Source organism: Athene cunicularia (genome assembly GCF_003259725.1).
Source record: "Athene cunicularia isolate RWA chromosome 20 unlocalized genomic scaffold, athCun1 chr20_part1, whole genome shotgun sequence".
Classification (NCBI taxonomy): Eukaryota; Metazoa; Chordata; class Aves; order Strigiformes; family Strigidae; genus Athene; species Athene cunicularia.
In genome coordinates this window covers 13,747,104-13,769,865 of record NW_020799125.1, presented here as the reverse complement: position 1 = coordinate 13,769,865, position 22,762 = coordinate 13,747,104, and the positions used below count along the sequence as shown (strand labels likewise).

The window sequence follows — 22,762 nt, the reverse complement described above, 5'->3', positions numbered from 1 at the left end:
TTTCCCCCCCCCCCCCCCTTAGATGCAACTTAAATGAAATTGCTGCAATTTTGTAATATTTGTCAATCCTGACAGGCTCTGGTGAACTGCTTCTGGCTAGCTCCAGCAGTGCCTTGGAGACAATGTTATCTGTAGCCACAGGCTAGAGAAGACAGTGGCATCTCTGCAGCTCAAGGACTCCAAGTGAGATGAAGCAGTATCTTTATTCATGGCAAAACCTCCTTCCATGGGCTGTTGCTCTCGCTGGGAAACTCCCTGTGGCTTGGAGACCATGAGGCAGCTTTAGAACATTTGCTCATAAACAACACAAAGCTTGGGGGCATTTGGCAGAATTCTGAAATACCCACACTCCTGTCTTCTCACCCTATTCATGCTCCTGGTCTGAGCTGGCTTTTCTTCCAAGTCTTTGCTGTCCCGTGGGAGCCCCACTGGTAGAGCTGTGGGCACTGTGGGCTCAGCACATGGCTGACTCCCTGAAGAGACAGGGATGGAGATGAGCTGCAGCTCCAACCCTACTGCATGGGCACTGCCCTGCTGCTGCCTGCGCTGTCCCAGGCTAAGCCTTGCATCTAGGTACAAGGAATGAAGCCCCCAACAGGGCGGGCACCCCCCAGCTCCCTCACTGACCATGCCTCATGGCATTTGTGCACCTCTGCCTCACTCCTGGGCTCAGCTCCAACACCAACAGGATGAAGCCTGGCCTCAAGTACCTCTAGATCCAACCTGATGTGGACTGGAGAAGGATGGAGAAGCCTAAAACATCAGATGAAGTCCTAAGCTTTTTCAAGACTAGTCAAAACAGCAGTTTGGTATATGAAGTACCTAATAAATGCTGTAGATGTTATAAAGTTATTCACAGTAGAGAATGTGTGAGCAAAACCTTTTTATGGTGGAAATCACTGGCCCAGTTTTGCAGCTTTTACGGAGGCAGTGGAGTTGTCTTAACAACATGCCTGATCTGCAGGACGGTGGGTCCAAGAGCAGCTGCTAGTATTTATGGGTGAAAATCAAGAGGGTGTGAGTGGGGTACTTCTGCCCTGGCCCCGAATCCTCAGGGGATTGGAGACACTTCTACCTGTTCCAAAAGGAATTAGGGGCATCATTATCCTGGGCAGCTGGTCCTGACTTCCCCGAAAGAGTAGGAATCATCCCACTTGGCTTTAGACACTGAGAATGTAAAGAGATAAATCCAAGCGAGGGGAGAAAGAGGCAGTTCCAGGTCATGGTTACATCACATCTGAAGGCAGACATGTAAAATACTGTCAGGTGAAGAACCATTTTTATCCAGCAAGCATAAAGGGAGTCCAGATAACCAGCCCACATAAAAGCCTTGACAGCACAGAAGGCTGAACTTGTGTGAGATGAACCCACCCTTAGACTCAGTGTGGTGTGGGACAGCAAACACCCTGATCTCAGCCTCTGGCAGTGGCACTTTCAATACCTGCTAACCATGAGACAGCCCTCAAGGAAGGCAGCAGGCTAAAGTAAGGGATTTTTGGAAGTCTGTGACTGTATGACCCTGACATGCCAGTCAGGCCATGGTATAACAGATGATGCCAGGGAGGCAGTGGCTGGATGCTTTTACCAGCATCCTTGGATGTCAGGTGTTGAGCAAAAGGCTGGTGTTCCAACATGAATGCAGGAAAAAAGGTAATAAAAGTGAGTGCCTTAGTTTGGGTGATTTATCTGGCCACTTTGTGCCTGAAAATTTCACTACACGTAGGATAAACCTTCCTGAGACTGATGGATCATTTTTCAGTGACCTGTCAGGCCTTCCTTTGTGTACAGGAATAATTTTTGGCATTTTTCAATCAGCTAGTGACATTACACCCTTTAAAAATAAAGCAGGGACAATCAGAGTGAGAGGCAGCAGAAGGCTATAAGGCTGTGTCAAGTAAGAAGATGCTTCCACCTCCTGGTGCATTTCTTCTGTTGTGTTTTTTTTTAATTTAGTAACTAAATAACATTTATTAATGACTCATAAAGGTTCAAAATCCAAATACTCATAACTGAAGGGCAACTGTTTGTATGTACTGCCTTTACATTACATTTGTGGTGCCATTTCTGAGCATGTACCTGAATACCAAATGGACATTTGAGTGGCTGTGCTTTTAATTACTGGCTGACAGCCCTGCACCCATAATCACAAGTGACATAGCTGGCATCCTTCTACTAATGGTTGCATAACCTTGATTACTGAGCAGTAGAAAAAATAACCACTAGAAAGCTACTTAGAAAATACGGCATTGTCCAAATAGTGAGCTTTTACCATCTTGTGTATCTGGTGCGAGATTCCTTCCTCCTGCAAACAGCCAAGGTAACGGGAAGCCAGAAGAGAAACGTGGGAAGGGAGCCTGGCATTTCCAAGACGCCAGGGCTGCAGTGGAGCTGCTCTAGGCTGCATGCACATCCTTCCTGCCAGTGTTGGCTCTGCTGGGTTTGGGTACCATTGCTCGCCTCCTCCCCTGCCCTGCGGTTGTTTCTCAGCCCTGTCTGTGTGGGTTTGGCACTGGGGCTCACTGGGGTGTCACTGCTCCCAGCACTGCTGCTGAGATGTGGGAGGAGTGGATCTGTTTGGAGATGGGTTGACACCAGCTTTCTGCAGGGATCGTAATGGGTATAACAAAGGATGTGAATGCCAGTGGAGCTGGAAGGACATCGTCCACTTGCATCTGTAGACTGTGAAAATAAGTCTCCAGTGGTTTGTGTCTGTCACCATTTCAGGGACAGTTCCTTGGGCCACTGAGCTGCCAGACACTTGGTTGCTCTTGCAGTTCTTGCATAGGTTGTCCTCACCATCCTTCTGGCTATAGAGCAACATTAGCACCAGCCTTACAGACAAGGGCAGAGGCACCTTCCCTTCACAGCCCATGGTAACAAGCAGCCAGCTCACAGCACAGCAGGATCACTGGCAATGACCCAACCATGGCCCAGAATGCCCCAGGAAATCCGTCCAGACATCCACTATGCAGGCAAAAAAAGTGTTGCCAGAAGGCAAAAGGTTTTGAGAGACAGCATGTAAATCCCTGGGGGACATGGTCAGAAGACAAGTTCATTTTCCAGCCATTCTCACTAACTCAAGTGCAGTATCTCCAGGCACATCCGCATTCAGCTGTGGTGGCCAGGGTATCAGGCAGGAGCACCCAGGGGACTTGCCATGTGCAAAGGGATGTTCTGGTAAATGCCAGAGGCAGAAAGAAGGAGGTCCTGAAGATTCAGAGAGCTGAGGAAAGCAGTGATTACCACAAGGTTTTATATTAACTTAAGGTCCCTCTTGTGGAGAGACCTGAGAAAATTTATGATGGCATGAACTTGGGTGTATGTTTTACCTACTGGAGGTAGATGAGAGGCTACATCCCAAAGGATTTCTATTAAACACTCAGATACCCCCTGAGCACCAGACCAGGACCAAGTAAGACTGTCAAGATTGGTGCTTCTTCTATGTCCAAAATGAGATTTCCCTCCCCTTTCCTTCTCTTCCCTTCCCCTTCACCCTCTGATACAGGCTTGGAATGAGGTAAAATAAAACCCAACGTTTGAAAAAATAATCTTATGTATTTAACACAGCATTTCTATAAATTATGGTGCTGTGATTTTTGAAGTCTAACATTTAGAAAAATTTATGATGGTTAGGAAAGCTATAACCATGGCTCACTGCAAACCTGGATTCTTTGGTTTCTGTGAGATATCATAAGTTCTGCTGGTCCAGATGGCAAAGTTTAAATCTGACAGCCAATCTGGGATGAAATATTGCTGAAGCTGAGAGCAGTGTAGTTCTCTGGCCCATATTTTAGCGTATCCATATATGTGGGAAAAAGAAAACATCTCTTGTTTGCTTTCTCTTCATCTACATGGCAGCCTGGAAGTCTGAAATATTGGACATTTCAACAAAAATGGATTAGCGGTCAAGGCACAGACGAATAGTAAATGAAATGCTCTTTATTGCAAGATCTATGGAATAAAGTGATTTGCATTATGGCCACCAGCACCATGTAAGTAGTGCTAGAAAGATCTGTATCAACTCTAGCTCCATACATCAGCGTGGGTAATGAAGAATCTACTTCCCATCAACTGGAGTCCCTTGTGAACCCAGCGGGCTCAGTTCTGGTGAAGGTCCAAGCTGGCCCAGGGTGGGAGGAGAAGTCTGCCTGGTGAAAGCTGCAGAGGAAGAGCGCAGCTGAGAGACTCGTGGAAGGTCTCAACAGATGCATTGCGGGTGGTGGTGGGAGGGCTGCTGAAGCTCTGGTGGGTTTTCCTACGCCAGAAGAGTGTTGCCACCACTGAGGTTTGCCATTTCCTAGCACACTGAAGTTGGACTGCATGGCTGAGTCTGAATCATAGATTTTTTTCGTTTCTCTTCTTTCTCTCACTTTTTTTTTTTTTTGTTATTGTTGAAAAATCTACAGTTCTCTCATGATATCCTTTTTTATTACACTCACCTATAACCCTGATACTGATTTTAGTCTTTTCTTCCCAACATCACACCTTCTAAATCCTTACTCAGTGTCCCAGTCTCCATACCATGAGACTGGCTTATAAATAATGAGAATTTATAAATAAAATACATTTTGTGATCTTGTTATTTGTTTTTTGTTTCTTGAACCTGCAGGGTATTCTCCAAATACTTTTAAGTTTTTCTTCCTGCAACCACAGGAGCAAGAACTTAATGAGTTTCCCCCATATTCCCATGGCTCCAGACTCTGGGGCTTAAGGAACAATCTTCAATTCTTGTGAAAATCTTAATAAACTCTCCAGAGCTGGCAACAGTGTCACTGAAGGCTCACTCTGATATCTGTAGCGCCCTACATCCCCCCCAGACCTACTCCATGTCCCAGCTGCCCCTCCCTTTCCCTTGGTCACTGCTCCACAGCACAGGCTTCCTTGGGGCTTCCCCTGGCCACCTCCTTGGTCCACCTCCATGTGCTGCCCTAAGGGCTTCCCACTTTCTTCCTTTCTTTTCTCCCTTTCACTGTCATTTTTCTCTTGCCCTTTTCTCCAGTATCTTTCCCTAAATCACCCCCGTTCTCTCTTCTCCCCCAGCACCCAGCACGCACCCCTGTACCACACTCCTCCTCCCCAGATGGAGGAGCTGGGGCTGGAGGCGAGTGCTGCTCTTGGTACATTTCTTTCAAGACTCTAATGTGGTTACATCAGGCAGTGCCCGCCTTTCTCCAATGACCTCCAGGTCCAACACTGTTCAATGGGTTGGACCATGCCCAGCAGAGTCCCACAATGCCGTGGGCACTGGCCAACCTCGGGTCTGCTGTCGATGCCTCTTGTTGGCTCTCCTCCCTGCAGCCAGCACTGCGGGGCATTGCAAAGGCCAAGAAGCCCATGGGAGAAGATCTGAACTTGCAGCAGTGGCCCAGGGCTACCTGGGGCTGAGGCCAGGGAGCTTGAGGCAGCAGCCTTGTGGGGGGTGCAAAAATCAGCCCCAGCTGGAAGGTAAATACCAGCCTGGAGACCTCAGTGCAGGGAGGCGGCACAGTGGAAACCTACCTGTACAACGTGGAGGCTGCTCTCTTCAGCCCTTTAGGTCTGTTGGGCTTAGGTTCCCCAGCCATGTTGATATCTGCAACGAATGGACACGCAGGTGTGACACAGCATGTCCGCACCCACTGGCAGCCGTACCCGACCACGGAGCAAGGGAGGCTGTGCACAGCCCTGCCGTCAGCAGAAACAAACTCCTCCACACCTCCCACTTCATTTCTACTGCTTTTTGGGGCCCTGCTGGATCTCCACAAGAAGGCAAATATATTCTTGCACTTGGCAAGCCTCTTCTTTTTCCTTTATAAAGCTACTAACCATTTATTTTTGAAGTCAATGCCCTGGACATGGTCTAACCCATACACACAAATTCAGGACAGGCTTCTCAGGAGAACTCAGTGCTGTTATGATAAGGCATGGACAATATATAAAACTTCTGCTAACAATTTATCCCTTGCTCCTTCTAGAATAAAAATGAATGCTAAGCACAAGCCAGCTGGGCATCACTGTGGACTGGGCTGCACTAAACACTATGCAGGGTGCAGGCACACGCCTGCAGCCACCTCAGCTGATCTCAGAGGAGCATCTTCTACCAGGAAAGGTGAGAATGAGCTCTTCTAATCCTCTGAGGAAATTTCTCTCCTCAGGCTTGGTGCTAAGCATGCTTTTGACGTGAGAATAAAGTGATGCAGCCAATTTCATGAAGGCTGCCGAGAGCCTGGCAATCTAATGCTGAGTGTGGCCCCAGAACTGCAGAGAGGTGAGCTGCTGGGAGCATGAGGCCTCACCTCCTCTTTGTTTCTTGGCCAGGAGGAAGCAAATTCCCTGATGGTTTCTCCAAATCAGCCTTAAACTTTTTCTGTTCTTCAGGTCCTTTCTGTCTAAATAGGTGTCAGACCTCTGGGCATACCAGATTTGAGCCAAGCAAGACAGAATTTCCTTACGTAGACCAAAAGCACCATTTGCATGGGGTTGCACATGGGCTGCTCCACAGCACTGGGACACGTCCTTCTGCTATGCTGGTGGCACAAGTTACAGCCTCTGAGGTGCAGACGGATTTGAAGGTCTCCATCTGGGGCTCAGGGTTCGTGGATCTGTGACTGCAAACTGGGGTATTTAAGTTCTCACCTCTTCATGGTTTGCAAGATATGCCATGAAACTCAGCAGGTTTAAGGTTACTAATTGCTGCTTTTTTCATGCTGCATGAAGGGACTTTATGGAGAAATGTGGGCAGGCTGGTCTACTCACCATCAAAATAAAGAGCTTGCTAAGTGATCCCAAGTGAACAGTCGGCTGACTTCACTATTAACCAAGAAAATCATCTTCAGGAGCACAAGAGAGCTGCAGCACTGCTGAAACAACCTGAGCAGGAGGAGTACAGGCTGCACACGAGGGGCACAGCTCTGGAGCACGGGGATGCTCCCACTAACCAAATGTCTTGCTGTGCAATTCTGAGGACTCCCTCTTAGGGTCTAGCAAGAGACACTGTTTCTACTGAAGCTGGAGCCTACTATAAGCTTGCACAACGAGTACAGTATTATGGTGTCACTCAGTCATTACACTGAATGTTCTTCTGGAGGCACATTCGGATCAGAGCGTGTGTTTTCTTTGCTGCCTTTCACCCTCCATCCTCCCATACTCAACTGCTAAGGGGGATGCAGATGAGTGCTGAGCAGTAGCCTGCAGGGCCATAGGACAGCTCCGTGGACAACTGCTGCCAGTGTGAACATTACACATGCGGGTGCCTTTCTAAGTCTGTTGAGCAATGCAATGCTTCTGGCAGTGCTGTTTGCTGTAAAGGAAGAGAGGAATAAATTCTTCCTTGGTACATCCCAGAACACATTCCTGTTCAGCTCCAGTTCCCCTGTTGTGAACCCTTTTTGCTGTCAGGGTGCATCTTGCCAGCTGCCAGTCACTTTTCTTGCAAAATGGAGAGCTAATGACAGCCCAGTGCTGATTAACACCCTTCAAGGGAGACACAATGAAAACCCAAAAGTGGATAATGATGACAATTAGCTCAATTTGCTGGTAAGCACTGCTAGAAACAGCACTGTGGAGCCTTCACTGTGCATGCAGACAGACCAGGAAATTTATACTTTCAACCTATAGTGGTAATGGGCAGTCAGACCCCTCAGGATTCTGTTGATAGTGAACAAGGAAAGACAAGAGCTCAGACATGCGCATCAGCCCAAACAGATTTTGCATCTCATTCCCATTCTGGTTCCCTCCTCTGCATCACTGAATCCATCTGCTCACCCCAAGGCTGTATCTATCCCTCCTGCTCATATCCAGGCACCTTTGCCCACACTAAATGGGGAGGTCGTGCTTTGTCTGGCCAACGTGGTAGGGTCAGGTTATGGTGTGGATCCACCTTCCACAGGAGGTAATTGTCTCCTGCAATGACTGGGGTGTCTGGGAGCCTCTGAAGAAAGGCTGCCGCGACCTGTGTGGCAGAGTGGTCCATGTCCCAATATAGGATGGGCTACAGCCATGGTTTTGAACCTCATCAATCAAAATGCAAGTTTGATTGTTTGCATATCTGGTGATAAAGGAAGAAGAAAAAATGGAAGAAATGTTATCAGACCACTTAGCTTGAGAGCTGACCTTAGCTGGGACACACGAGCTAAAAAGATGCTGCCTGCTTTGCTCATTCATTCCAGTATGTGCTGGAAAACGTCACCTGCAAATCATCACTGGCACTGAGGAGCAAATGGAGGGCTGAGCCCTCCTGCCACCACCAGCATGTGCAGCTGTCCCATGGCAGTGCAGCCACTGTGCTCCCAGATGGGGCAAGTACCACCGAGAGCTGAAGTCATTCACTCCAGGGGTTTCTGCAAGGACCAGCTTTTCTACGATCTATTACAAGGACTTGCAAGAGCCTTGATGGATGCTGAGGGAACCATGAGAATCTTAAACTACACGCCCACTCAGCTGAGAGGCAGGCACAGCACTCACATCACACGCAAAACTATGATGCTCTCCCGTATCTTAAATGATGCTGCAAATTCTCTTTCCCATCTGACCAATCAAGGCAGGAAAGGTGGTTTCACTCATACTGTGCCATGCAGGGCTGCTACAACTGCACCACTACAGGCAGTGCTTGCTGTGCAGGAGTGGCTGTGGGTTCAGGGAGGGATGCTGTCCTGCTGAGTGACCACCAGCTGACACTGGGGACAGGCAAGAGCCTGTCAACAAGCTGCTGCCCCTGAGCAGGCTGGAGACACTCTGCCCCTACACCCGGCACCACCCTGAGCCATGGTGCCCCCCGGTGCGGGCGGTGAATCCCCATGAGCTCCTGCCATGCCAAATGCAGCCGTTTGCCTGGCAGTCATGGTTCGCAGCTCTTCCACAGGATTGCATGGCTGCACCCTGCTGCAGTTACTGGCTGGAGCTGACAGGGCAGAGCAGCCTGCCTTCCTGCCCACCTGGGGAGAGAATGTCTACCATCACCTCAGAGGACCATCCCAAAAGCCTGCCCATGAACAGAAGCAGGGACAGTCTCTTCAGCAACATACCTGTCATGTCCCCATCCTGTCCTTCCTCTCCCATTCCTACGTGGCAATCACCTCCTCCTTTTTAGGGTGGGACTTTCTACCTTGTTTTGTGCAAATACATTTTCTAACCACATTGTTCAGCTCTTCTTCTTTGCTGGATGTTCCTGAAAGGGGAGCGTCCCTGTGTTTATACTGGTCCATGAACAGCAAAGGAAAGCCTGTTGAGCAGTTCTGCAGTAGGACTGGCCCATGAAGGGAAGGCAGATGAAAGGGAGCTGAATTTGCACCTCGTCCAGTACATGTACAGAACTCCCAGTTACAATACAGTCCTTTTGTCTTGCTGGCATGCCAGACTTCTGAGACCAGCACTGACAGGAGAGTAAGAGGTTCCTATCATGGCAAACCTTTCATCTCTGGTTAAGTGGGCCAGTGTTGCCTGTCTTCTAGCTGTATCTTCTGTGTTTGTCTGGAGCACTTCAGTGAGCCCTTTGCTCCTCAAGGCTCTCTTCATCCTATCTACAGACCCTGCACACGTGGGCAATGTCTGGGCTGGAAGAATTCCTGGCACACTGCACTTCACCTCTGTCTGCAGCTCCCTCTCTGGACTGTAAGAGAAGTGAAAAGAAGTTCCTCATATCTGAATAAAACATGGATGGAAACAGCACACTGTCTTAAAGATCTAGCATGCAACTTCTTATTTCAGACTGCTGTGACAGAAGCAGGGTGGGAATGGGCTGCAAATCACTCTCCCGGGTGCCCAAGGACCACTGTCAGCAGCAGGCTTGGAACTAACAATTTTTCATTAAAAATACTGTCTCTAGTTCCAATTTTCGGCTTAGAGCTGGTGACAAGAGCTTCTCAGCATGTGACACTTCAGAGCAATCTGCAAAATAAGGATGCAGCTGGGAGCAGCTGAGGTGGTTTTGTTTGTTAACTCTTATCACACAGCAGTGCAGATAAGAGACTTTCATGTGTCTAGGGGGAAAGTTATCTTGTTTAACATCAGCTGGCTAAAGTTAGTTTGAGCAAGTCTGATTTAGACTATCACCTCTCTTGATAGGCAAAGGGTAAGGTCTGGTCCAGAAAGAGAACCAAACAATGTCTTTTCCCACTCTAGTTATTCCCTACCAGTTTAAGGACAAGGACATGGGGTGACTCAGAATGGTGTTTTCACTTCTACAATCCCAGCCTGTAACATGAGCTTCTGGGCCACAGTGTCACAGCCTTGATATGCCTGAATAGCCATAACCAGCCTCAACTTCTGGCCCCTACCCATATGGGACCCAGGAGCCTTCAGCCCCTACCTGAGCTGTGTTGTGGGAGTGTCTGTGCCTGGCCACGGACCCTGCTGATCCTGACCCACTGGCTGACTTCCCAGCCTGGCTCCAGACCTGCCTTGTCACTATGGACCTGCTCACCATCACTAGCCCTGACCCTGATCTGCAAATGGATGTCCCAGTTTGACCTGGGACTAGCCATCCCTTCACCATCCCCCAGGGAGCAACCAGCCTATGTTCCACCTGGACACCCAAAATGGCTGAAGAAACTACTTACCCAGCGTCTGGCCAGCAAGCACACGCCCATTCTCGCCCAGGACAGCAGCACGTGCGTGCCTCTCGTTGGAGTACTGTACGAAGGCGTAGCCCTTGTGAACGGAGCAGCCCACCACTCGGCCGTACTTGGAGAAAATGGTCTCCACATCTGACTTCTTGACCACGGCTGTGTTGAGATTGCCAATGAAGACTCTGGAGTTGATGGACTTGGGGTCATTCTTGTTCGTGATGTTGCTTGTCTGCACCTTCAATGACATCTTGAACACCTGAATGAACAAACTGGGAGTCAGGAAGGTGTACAAGGGAACTGCCGGAGTCTTAAAAGAAGGGGTGGGGGATAAATCTCCCAGCAAGCCTGGAGTAAAGGAACCAGCTCCTCAACTTCAAGTAGTCACAGCTGGGGGAATTCCATCTCTGGAGAGCCCCTGTGTGTTGGGGAGGCAACTGTGACAGCCAGTGCAAAACTCTTGCTGGAAACACTCTGGGTGTGAGCTGGTTGCTTTCTGGGGACAAAACAAGATTTAAATAAATTTTACAGCTAAGTAAAAGCTTTAATGCCATTATATGAAAGCTTTTACCTCTCTAAACTTAATTACAATACAAAGGGCTGCTCTTTTTAAATCAGTTTGCAACCAGCACCTTTGTTCATAACCACCTTCCTGGGCCTTCCCCTGCTGAGTACCCAGCACAGGCCAGCTCTCATCACACACAGGGACAGCCCCCGTGGATCCGCACTTGCAGCTGGAAGACGACTTGAGTTTTCTGGATGCAAATGAAGAGATTTAATTGGCGTAGCAGCCCATGTGCTCCTGATATCTGCACTCTGCTGCCTGCCTGCGCATTTACACGCTGGGCTTTGAGCTGAATTTTGTGCAAACGGGAGGTGTCACTGTTAGCTTGGAAATCACTAAACCATCAGCCAGATCTGCTGGAAGCCACTCCAACCTGCTTCCCACAGCTGCAAGGCATGATCCTCCAAGTTTCTTGCCTGGGTTATTTCATGAACAGCCTCGAGAACAGACTTCACCTCTGAGGACTAAGAGGACCAAGGGACAGGGCTGGAAGTTGTGTGAAATTAAAGCTAGTCTGGCTGCCTATCGGGCTGCCTGCTCACATTTCCACAGCAAAAATTACAGCTGTCCAAAGACATCAGCTTGATTTTCATCTTCCAGAAACAAAGGGGATGCTTTGGGACCTCTATTGTCTGCTGCATGCACAGTGTGTGTTTTTTACTGGGAAGAGTTAGCTCAGAGCTATGGAAGGTATTTTATGATGCACGTTGAGATGCTGCTCTTCCCCAGCCCCTTCCAAGAGCACCTGCAGGTATTTCCAGCACCTGGGGCAATGCCACCAGCATGTCCACAACTCCAGGTGGTCCCTGAGCCTGGCACAGGGGACACACTGATACCTGGCAGTCCCCAGCGTCTGTCCTGGCACTGGGCAGAGCTAAAGCACCACCTGGCTTTGGAGTTTTGGCTCTCTGGGCTCAAAGCCGAAGTTTGTCTGAGCAGCCTGGTCTGAGGTGGGGACAGTGGCAACTGCTCGACTGAATTGGTGCAGCTCCTGTGGACCCTGTCACCCTGGTCCCCAAGCCCTGGCAGGCTCTGCTTGCCCACAGTCCAGCCTGCCCGAGGCACTGACACTGGCAGTGTGTGATGCTCCTGGCTTTGCCAAGCCCTAAATCACACAGTTAGGCTTTCCTACACTCCTCACCAGGCAGGCAGAGCCTGGGAAAAAGCCACATTTTTTTGCATGCTTTTTGTGGTTGCACCCAAGATTTTCAAAAAACGCAAGTTCTCCTTATCTTCTCCTTGACAGAGCTTCCCCACAGGACACAAAATCTCTGGTTGCTTCTATCTCCTCTTAAACCTGTTAGGGGGGATAACTTCATTATACCTATCTCACCCCTTTGCCAGGTGACCCCCTTTGGCTCCTCGGCGATGGATGTCCCTTCTGAGCTACCAGTTCCTTGGGATACCCAGTGGGGGGCTGCTCCTACCCATAGTCCTGTTTTGCCTGAGCGTAATTCTACCCATACAGAGAAGCAGAAACGCGTTAGGGCTCACCACCTTTGCCTCTATCTCCAGGATTTGAAGCTTCATTCCACCATGGAGGTAAAGAGACAACAGAGGAGACTCACCCAGCACCACACACAGGTGGTGCCTGCAGCCTGACCCGGGGAGACATGGCGTGTTTTAACACCAACTGCAATCAATGAGCTCTGAACAGACAAGCTGTGATGTGCAGACCTCCACCTTTTTAATTTTGAGAGCACAAAAGACTGGACATTTAATTCGTTACATCATTTAAAGCCAGACCATACAGAGCATCGGAGATACCTTGCACAGCTGATCCTCTATGTGGAGCAGGGGAAGGATGTGATGGCACAATAAATCTCATCTGGCTCTAACCCCTGTGACTCTATTAACCTACCACTGAGGTTGGAAATGTCTCCATGCTAAATCCACTCAAAAAAAGTTAGACTTTGTCTGAGTCTAGCTTGTTATATTTTCCCTTTCATCCTTATGGATTAAAAGAGCCAGAGACTTTTGTTTTACTACTTTAAAAACAAGTCTTGGCAGACACAGTGTTCCTAAAAACACTGGAAAACATAACCAAAGGACAGGACTTTTAAAGGCATATAAGCGAACTTAATTCTCACATCTTTGGCAAACGGTGCCAAATCTCTTCAGGTTGCTCCAAGTTCCAACCCATACAATAACACTTGTTTAATGCTATCTATTTTAACATATTTTTGCAGTCCAGTCTGGAAGAGGTTCACAACGGAATCTGTCCCCATTCCTGGAGCAGAGGTAGAGAAACAGACTAAGAGCCAAGTCTGTTTTCAGCCATTTTGTCACTTTGGGTACCCAGCTTGAGCCTCAAGGACTTGTTTCACAGAAATCCAAAGTATCTGCACAAAGCCCAGCTGGAAGCTTCTCCAGAATGGCCAGTCCCAAGGGAACCTCCATCCTAAACCTGCTGGGACTGTGTGAGGTTATGTGGGACCTTCAGGGAGCCTTCACACATGGAGGGTACCTGTAGCTATGTAGCCCTGGATGGTCTTGCTACCCAAGGTCACATCCAAGCTGCCGTGAACCCGGGGCTCTCCCTGCCCTGGGGTGTCAGTGTTGTTGCAGGACACTGACTTCAACATGTGGTTTTATGACTGGGGATGCCTGGAGTTTCCAGTTCCTGCTGTCTATATTCTTTGTTTCAGAGCAAATCTGCCCTGGCATTTCTGTCACCCACACTAGGCCATGCCACATGGACATCCTTGGCCCCACTTTGCTGCTTCCCCTCTAGATGATGCACTACCACTTTTCCATCCTTGATTATCTGCCAGAGTTTATGCAAGTCTCCAACCCATTTTGCTACCTACCCATGGCTCTCCTTTCCCCCATCCCCAGTTCCCAAAGGAATTCTTTTTGCAACTGGCCTCTGGGAAGAGTACAAGCCCTTATCACTGCCCTTGGAACACCTCCATCCAGCTTGCACTGCTCTGGGAGGCCACCCATCTGGACTGCCATGTCCCAACTTGGATGCCAAGATGCTGCAGGAGACCATGTCAAAAGCCTCCCTGAAGTTAAGGCATGTCACGTCCTCAGCCATATACTTTACCACAGAAGGCAAACAGGATGGTCAAATTTGGCCATACCATTTCCAGGCCTGGCCCAGCCACAGGCAGGCTGGAGGAATGCTCTATTCCTCAAAATAAAATACAGCTCTCAAATAAATTAAACCCCTGTCTCTGTTTTCACATCCCATTGCTGAAGAGTTTTACTACTGCTACCCCCACTTCCAGCTTAGGGAAACCCCAGGCTGCTGTTTGCCGAAACCCTTCACAAATACTAACCATCCCAGAAGCGTGTTATTTACAATAGTCTGAATCTCTGACCAGCTGTTTGCAGTCACAAACACCAATTACATCAGGGCGCTGAGCTCCTTAAGCCTGTGTAGGAGGGATGTGGGTTAAGCTGCCTCTGTGCATGGGAATAGAAAAGGCTGGCTGGAGGGGTGTGTGGGGGCATAAAATGTGTTTTCCCCCAAATCTAGTGGGCTGCCTCCTCTCAGCAAGTGCAACATGAGCCAGCTCTGCTGCTGTCACTGGACCTTCCACTCTGGGTTTGCTTTAAAAATAAAAGAGCTGGATGAAGTCGAGGCATTTCTCAGCAGGGCACTAAGGCACTGATAGATCTTCACTTGGAGAAGGACATCTCCTAAGGCATCTCCTGAGGTATGGCCTTTGCCACCATGGAGGTGAGGGGGTCAAGGGGAACCTGCTCCTCTCCCAGGTCCTTGCTCCCCCCCTCCCCACCTCACACCCTCCTTGTCTCCTCATGCTTTCTGCAGTTGTGCTTATCCCCTGAGCCATCTCCTCTCCTCCCCACCTGGGATGTTCGGTCCCCTCAGGCCGATAAAGCCTGTGGCTGTACAAGCTGGAGATTGAAGAAGTCACTTTCACCATCCATGGTGGGGACTGGTGGTGAAGTGGGGAGCTCAGCATCCACCTCCCTTGGTAGAGCTTTTCCCTTGGCTCCCTGGTAGAAGCCCCAGTGGCTTCAGGGCCATCTCGGGACACCATAGGTCTGTGCAGGGGATGTGTCTGTGGCTGACGAGTGATGGGACAGGGCCACCAGATGTCAAACTCAAGGTCAGGCAAGGTGATGGCCATGCTGCTGGGAAAGACTTGGAAGGAAGCCAACGAGGACCTGACATCCCTGCAGATGGGATGCTCTCCCAGTGCCATCTGCCTACTGACTGCTGTCCATGCCCAGGCAGGGAGCATTGTCCAAGGCTGGGGAGCTGGGACTCTGGGCTTCTAGCATGGAACTCCTCTGAGATTTTGGGCACCATCAGTGATGTCCTCCATTTAACAAGTGGCCTGCATGGCTCCGACTTTGCCATTTATAAAACACTTGGCACTGCCTGTTCAAAAACCCTGTGCAAAGTGCTCTTCTGCTGCCCCACGGAAGCCTGGCATCCCCATGAGAAAATGGCCTCCCTTTCCTTCTCTGTCCCATTCATTTAGGGTTTCTTCTCCACACACCATATTCACTTCTCATCACTTATCGCCCTCTTAACCATAACAACTGGAAAAGCACATTTAGATCATCGCATGTTACTATTTCATACCCTACCTAACTACACTCCAGCAGAACACTTTGCATTGTGCGCCGATTAAATCCAACCCGGTGGTCAGCCACGGTGGCTCAGTGGCCCTTCCACATGGAACACCGCAGCTCGCTAGCGCAGTGCTACGAAGTAGTGTCTCCTCAAGCCACCACCTCTTTGATATGCCATGTAAAAAAACAGTGGGCATGAGTCAGAGCATCTTGGAGATATGTCTGATTAGAAAAATACACACAGCAGAGACACATATTACTGTTTATAGATTAACATTCTAATAACTATTGCTGTCTTCAGCAGATGCATTTTCACAGCTATTATTTTACCTTTCATCCCCCAACCCACAACTGCAACAAAACTGACTTGAGCTGGAAAAGAGAACAAGACAAAATGCAACTAAAAATAATACTTGGACATAGGTGACTAAATGTATAAATGTTCATCTGTAGGACCTCAGAGAACACCAAGGATGGATTAGTATGATTATCCCTGTTTTCTGCAAGGGAAACTGAGACCTAGACAGGAGATGTATGGGGTGGAGGGGTGTGTGCCAATGGCCTCACCAAAGCTTACAGAAACATCACAATAACACTTCTCACTCCCAAACATGAGATTTAAGGATGAGATTGTCTGAACTAACTTCCTTCCTCCTTCCTTCCTTCAAGGAGAGGCTGTGCCTGCCAGCACATTCCCCTGCTCTGGATGCTGCAGCGCTGGGAGGTGCAGAGAAGCCCATGGACAAAGTCCTCTCCCTGATAGCGCTTCTCTCCTCCTAGGACAACATGGCTGGGAACAATGTCATGGTCCCTGCTGCCACTAATGCTCAGGAATCCCTTAAAAATATTGATATTCAATCTGGTAACAGCCCAAGGCCAGAGCTGGTTTACTTGAAAAGCCATTTTTCCTCCCTGCTTTAAGTGCCTTGCTTCACAGATTAGCTGTTTAATTGAGAGCTAGGTGTCTGAAAACCCCAGGGGCCTTAGTCTTAGTGACGAACTGTCAAAGGAGGCGGTGGCAAAGAAAAACCACTGAGCCCCACCACTCTCTCCTGCAGAAAGCTCTCTTTATTTCAGCATGACGGCAACATGCAGCCGGGCTGTTATTCTCTTATCACACTTGTTCACAAAAGGGGAGATGCGTTTTTTCATCCTGTCCCTGCTCTGCTCAGTAACAAGTTCTCCCAACTTGGTGGCTTTCCACTGGGAGCCAGATGACAAATGAAGACATGCTGTGGGGATGTCTGGCACAGGGCAAAGGGCCAAATCTGCTCCCTGCCACGTTTGGGGAAAATCTGGCATTTGGGGTGCTGAAAAAAGCACCAGCAAACCTGTGTCTTTTGCCAGCACACGTGATGGATGCTACGGCCCGTGGCGCACCCGCTGTGCTTTGGGGAGAGCTGGGTGGTCCTCAGCTCTGACACCAGGGCTGTGCACCCCTGCTCACAAGCTGGAGGGAGCCTGAATGATACACAGAGCTTGGTTCACGTATTCTTTAAGCATCTCGTACACTACCGCACAGGACAAAACCTGATTCTGCACCACCTCACTGCTTTTTGGAGGTTGCCCTCCTACTTTCATCCCAGACCTTTAATGTCTGTACATCCTTCTTGCTGCCTTCTTGCAAATGGCAAGAAAGATGATTTTTAGGGAGGGAAAAGGCAGTTAACATGCCCCAGCACAAACAAATTGGCATGGCTGTCACATGCTGAGCATCTCGCTTTGGGCAGTGATCAACCCAGATGCTTGGCTCTGAGGGATTTCTGACTAAAACAGTCCTTTTAGCTAAAAAAATAGTTTTAAAAAGAAACACAACCAGCTACAAGACAGAGGGACTCCAGTAATTGCACAGCCAGAGCATCAATGATAGCACAAAAATGCACATGTATTTAAAAGCAAAGTCCCTACTACCCTCAGTGCCAATCATTCCTCCCCCAAGTGCTGCGAGTAATTTGCTAGTGAGTCCCCAAACACCAGAGACAAGCTTCGAAGCATTAGTTTAATAACCAACACAAACCCTGCAATCTTTTTAATAACTTCTGAGTCCCCAACAAGTCCGGCACAGAAACCCAGAGGGCCTCAGCCCTCCTCCCAGAGACTGGAAAGACCCTGTTCACTGTTGTGTGGTTCAATAAACAGAATAAACTGGAAGGAAACCAGTCTTCGGGTTTTCTGTGGAAAACAGCTTCAATTCTCCCATATGTGATTGTTAAGGGACCAGAAAGTTATTAAAAAAGGGGGATAGACAAAGATGTCACAATTATTAGACTAGTTCTGCAGGACCAGGGCTGTCTTTTGGGGAAATCTCCACTGCGCTGAGTGAGCTGGAAGGGCCAAAAAGCTGGAGATCAGCTCATCAGGAGCCAGACTTGCTTGTTGTAAAGCTGTGGGTTCCCTTTGCAAATCTTTTTTTCCCCTGTAAAGTGCAATGGAGCACAGCCCAGTAAGGGAGGACGCTTTTGCTACACAGAGAGCAGGCCCCTGGGTCTCCCGAGAGCTGTTCTGGGCTGTCGCACCTCCCCTCAGACAAGGGACTCCTTGTACAGGGTATGCACATTGTTCCCAACACCTCCCAGGGCTCCACCTTGCGGACGGGTCAGCCCAGCCCTGTCCCGGGTCAGCTCTGCTGGGAGCAGTCACTGTCCTGGCTCCCGGTCACCGCAGAGGGGCCCCGCTCCTCTGCACCCCAGCGCCAAGCCCCGGTGTCACCGACCCCCGCGCACTCTCCATACCCAGGCCATCTCATCAGGGCTCTGTGGCTGGAGCAGCGATGGAGAAGGCAGAAGGCACCAATGCTGCCTTGCAGCCCACTACACATCCCAAAAGCCCCCCCAGACATTTTTCGGGGGGAGCCCGTTTTCTGCCCGAGAACAATGTTTTTCTCCTCCTGTGCGCACAGGCTCTGCAGGCTGAGGTGGCGAGCCCCGTTTCAGCCCCGTTTCCACCCTGCACATTGTATTTTCCTGGGTAGAATGAAACTGCGTTAAGACCCGACAGCCGGGGATGCAGTGCCACCGCGGGCGCTCCGGATGGGGACTGCCCGGATTGACACAGGCGATGCAGCTGCACCACTGCGGCCAGGGGAGAGAAGCCGGCAGTTACGGCCTTGGCAAGCACGCTGGAAGCTCCTGGGGAGGTCGGGATCAGAGCCCCGCTTATACCCCGACCTCAGGGCCTGCTCTCCACCCAGCACCCAGGTCTCGACTTACGGGGGGGGAGAGGCGGGTCGGGTCGCTGCTGCCCACCTCTGCACCCCTTCACCCCTTTTTACCTGGAGACTGCACCCATCCTGTGCACTTGGACTGTACAGAGGAAAAAGCAAAGCTACTGAGAGGAGGGAGAGAAAACATCAGCCAAGCCGGGTTCATTAAAGCACATTTGCTGCAGGACATAAGCAAATAATCCAGACTGACACCATTAGCTTGTGGCAGATGCCGAGTTCTGCATTTCGCAGGGCTCTGGCAGGAGGGGCTGCCTCTGTCCCCTTGATCCATCTTACTTTACACCACATCTGATGCACTGTGAATTTTTACATCGGCGCATCCTCTCCCAGAGCTGCCCCAGGCTGGGCATCGCTGCAGCGCGCCGTCACCGCTACACCCTGGCTTACGGCACCGACTGCTGAAGCACCAGGACCTGCAAGCGTGGGGATGCTGGTGCCTCTGTGCCGGACGGCTAGGTGTGAGGCAGAATTAGTTTCCTTAACCTCTCTGGTTTTGAGTGATTTCTCCACAAACTTAGGATTCGCTCCTGCCTGATGCAGGGTGCTGCTGCCCAGACGAGTGGATGCTGAGCGCACAGCAGCGTGAACAGAATTAGCTCCCTCATCATCTTCCTTCAACTATCCATCTTGCTATGCAAATAGCCTAATTTTTAAATTTTTAATTAAAACAACAAGTCATTTAAAACTGGAGAAATCCTGCCAATACTTTGAAAACCTGGCTCTGATTTAAATTTAAGTGCAACTGGTAAATCTTTCATAAAGGTGCAATAAATAATCAATAGCTGTTTTAATAAGTATTTAATCAGTTGTTAAAGGTACAATGGTTACAAAGTCTATCAGGTCAGCATATAGTTTATAGCTGGGGCTCGTAACCATCTGTCCTACATATTATTTATGCCTATAGAAAGCTTAAAAATCTATTCATTAGAGCCTTAAATCCTTCCTAGTAAGTGTGATAAAGGGATGACCTATGGCTGGAAACTCTGAGATCCATCCAAGCAGCCCCTCCTGCAGCACTGCTTCTCACCCTGCCTTTCTCCACAAGTTTGGGGTTCACTCCAAACGCTGCACAGTTCATTGCACACACGTGTGCAGTCATGCTGGAGCTAACAGGGCTCCCCTAAGGCAGATACCAGAGGTATGTGCATGTATGTATGCACAAAGTTCTGGTTATCTGCCTTAGGGGAGCCATGGGGTCATGATGGGGTCATGATGCTCTGCCTTTACACCAAAGCTGCTGATCCCCATCGGCTTTGGAGGCAGTGTTTACTCACATCTGCTTGATAAAGCCAAAATCTCTGCTTGGGCCAAGATAGACCAAATCTGTCCCATCAGCACTGCAACGTGACAGCAAGGAGCCCTTTGGTTCAGAGCTGAATTCCTTCAAAAACAAGAATGTCTGTTGTGCACTGATGAGGATTTTCAGGCAGGTGTCAATCTTGGTGGGTTAAATTTGGCTTTCCACTCCCATGCTAGCAACATTGCATTTAAAATATGAGAGTCCTGGCAGCATACGATGTCAAAAATGAAATCCCACTGTCAGTACTGCGTTACAAGTAAGAATTAGGGCATCTTCTGAAGCCTACGTGGATCAACAACCTGGGTTTCACCCCATGAGAAGGAGCTCCTCAGCAGTTCTTTGACTGTCTACTTGAACATGGGTTCCCCAATTGCACTGAACTTTTCTGGACTCTGTTATTCCATAAAATATTTTATAAATTAAGGCATTTTTCTCATTTAAAAAAAAAAAAGCTAGGATCATCCTTTGATTGCAGAATATGCAACAAGTAGACTTTTCAGGAGTCTCTGCTTCTAATCGTCTTGGAAATCTCCCGTGAACAGACTAACATTCTTTTTGACAGCAGCAAAATAAATTTTAAAGGTCAATTGAATCAGATAAGCCCAGTCTGGCAGCACTTTCAGATGCAGAATTCCATGGATAACATTTACGTTATGTTTGAGAACAGAAACAAAATTCTTTGGAGGAAAGAATCTTTAAAAGAAAAAAAAGGAAAGAAAATGAAAAGGAAACAGCAATTAAATAGAATGTCATCCATAATCCCACTGGTGCAAAACCTGATGATTACCTACTGGGCTATGGTCAATGCTACATGTATTAATCTAATTAAAGTCCTTTTTTACAGGCATCTGAAGCCAGCTCATTAGTGTGTTACCGAGATGCTCATTAATGGCTGGCCATGACTAATTTCTTGAGAATTATTCTTTAACTCTTTATCATTCACAGCCTAATAGGAAAACACAATGGTTCCATCCCCCACTCGTATGCAGCAGAGACAGGTTCTCATCAGCCACCTCTTGACTTGATGTTTCTTAATGAACAACACCCCCCTCACCAACCCAAATGTTTTAACAGCAAATGATTTACATACAGGGAAAAGCAAGTGAACTTTCTGGGAACTTTCTCAGCTGTTAATGAAGTGCCATCTTTGCTGCTGCTTTTTGCATCTCCCGCGTGTGGCGCAGAGGAAATGGGGCGGTGGGAGAGGGGGGCTCCCAGTCTGGCCGCAGAAGACCCTCCACTCATGAGTCCAGTGGTCACCTCCTCATACAAAACTCCTCTGGTCATGTCTAATGGGTGGCCTCAGGAGCACTTCCAAGCTCCAACTCTGGGACATATCCCACCCACACAGCGCACTGCTGTGGTTCAAACCCAGCCAAACGTCACGCAGCTGCTCCCTCACCCCCCCGCAACCCCCAGGGAATGGGGGAGGGAGTTGAAGGGGTAAGGAGACTCATAGGCTGAGATGAAAACAATTTAATAATTGAAATAAAATAAAATTAAAATAATGATAATAAAACCAGAAAATACAAATGGGTAATGCACACCACCACTCAATGCCCAGCTCACTCCCTGCTAGTGATCCCAAAGAAGAGAGAATTCTGAAACCAACACCCCAGAAACCTGAGTGGAGATTCCCAATAAACCCTTATCTATATAATGAGCATGATGTTAGATGACATGGAATATTCCATTGGCCAGTTCGGGTCCGTTGTTTTGGCTGTGCTCTCCGCCAGTTTCTTGTGCACCTGCACACTGGCAGGACATGAGAAGTTGAAAAGTCCTTGATTTCTTAGCAACTACTAAAAACATCAGTGCATTCTTCTCATATCAAATCCCAATACTGGATCCAAAACACAGCACTATTCTAGCTACTAAGAAGAAAGGAAAAAAAAACCAATTAGTACTATCCCAGCTGAAACCAGGACAGGCATGATGCAGGGATGCAGGTTCCTGTGAGAAGGACATGGGGACCTCTCACCACAGGGCAACACTGAAGTAGACAGAAAATGGGGGCTCCAGGACAGACCCCATTTCATGCTGCCAACCCACCACCAGATAATTTTATCACCTGCCATGGCCATTCAGCTCTCAAAAATTAGCTGCTGCAGATGGAGCTTGACTGATGCAATTCTTGTTATTCAGCCCCGCTGGTGTATTCGAAGCAGAAGTCCTGCATCTTGATGCCACAGCTTCCTCAACACGCAAACACTGCTCTGTTCCCAGCCAAGCTGGTCCTGCTCATCGCCCAGGCTGGGCTGTCCTGCCCAAGTCATGAGGGCTATGGCTGTTTTTTCTGAATTACCGAGTAGATGCCGGGGACTTCCACATCAACATGTGCTTCCTGTCGCTGGAGATCTGGCAAAACCATGAGCTGAGGAGGAAACCATGGGTGCAGTCACCACCTGCCGATCAAAGCGGTCCCTCTGGGACCCAGACCAGACTGTTCCTCCGAAATGCTTGTCCATGTTTTCCTCCAGAGAAAACCAGCTGATGGTCTCCCTCACCCACTACAGGAATTCATGTCACAGGTATCACTGAAGCCAGGCACTTAATCCCCAGAGATTGTGCTAAGCAAG

General features: G+C 48.9%; 1 protein-coding gene across 4 annotated transcripts in view; it reads right to left on the bottom strand.

Annotated features, from left to right (window-relative positions):
• Positions 1-22,762, bottom strand: part of RALY (RALY heterogeneous nuclear ribonucleoprotein) — a 90,662-nt gene that overhangs the window by 11,925 nt on the left and 55,975 nt on the right. For 3 of the 4 annotated variants that reach the window (XM_026861931.1, XM_026861930.1, XM_026861932.1), the window contains 2 exons: positions 10,536-10,800; positions 5,500-5,572 (listed from right to left, as the gene is read on the bottom strand). In XM_026861931.1, coding sequence (XP_026717732.1) covers positions 5,500-5,572; positions 10,536-10,791 — 329 coding nt within the window. In that variant the 5' untranslated portion in view covers positions 10,792-10,800. Of the gene's footprint in view, positions 1-5,499; positions 5,573-10,535; positions 10,801-11,189; positions 11,209-22,762 lie in introns of those variants that run through there. The other variant, XM_026861929.1, reaches the window with a different exon arrangement.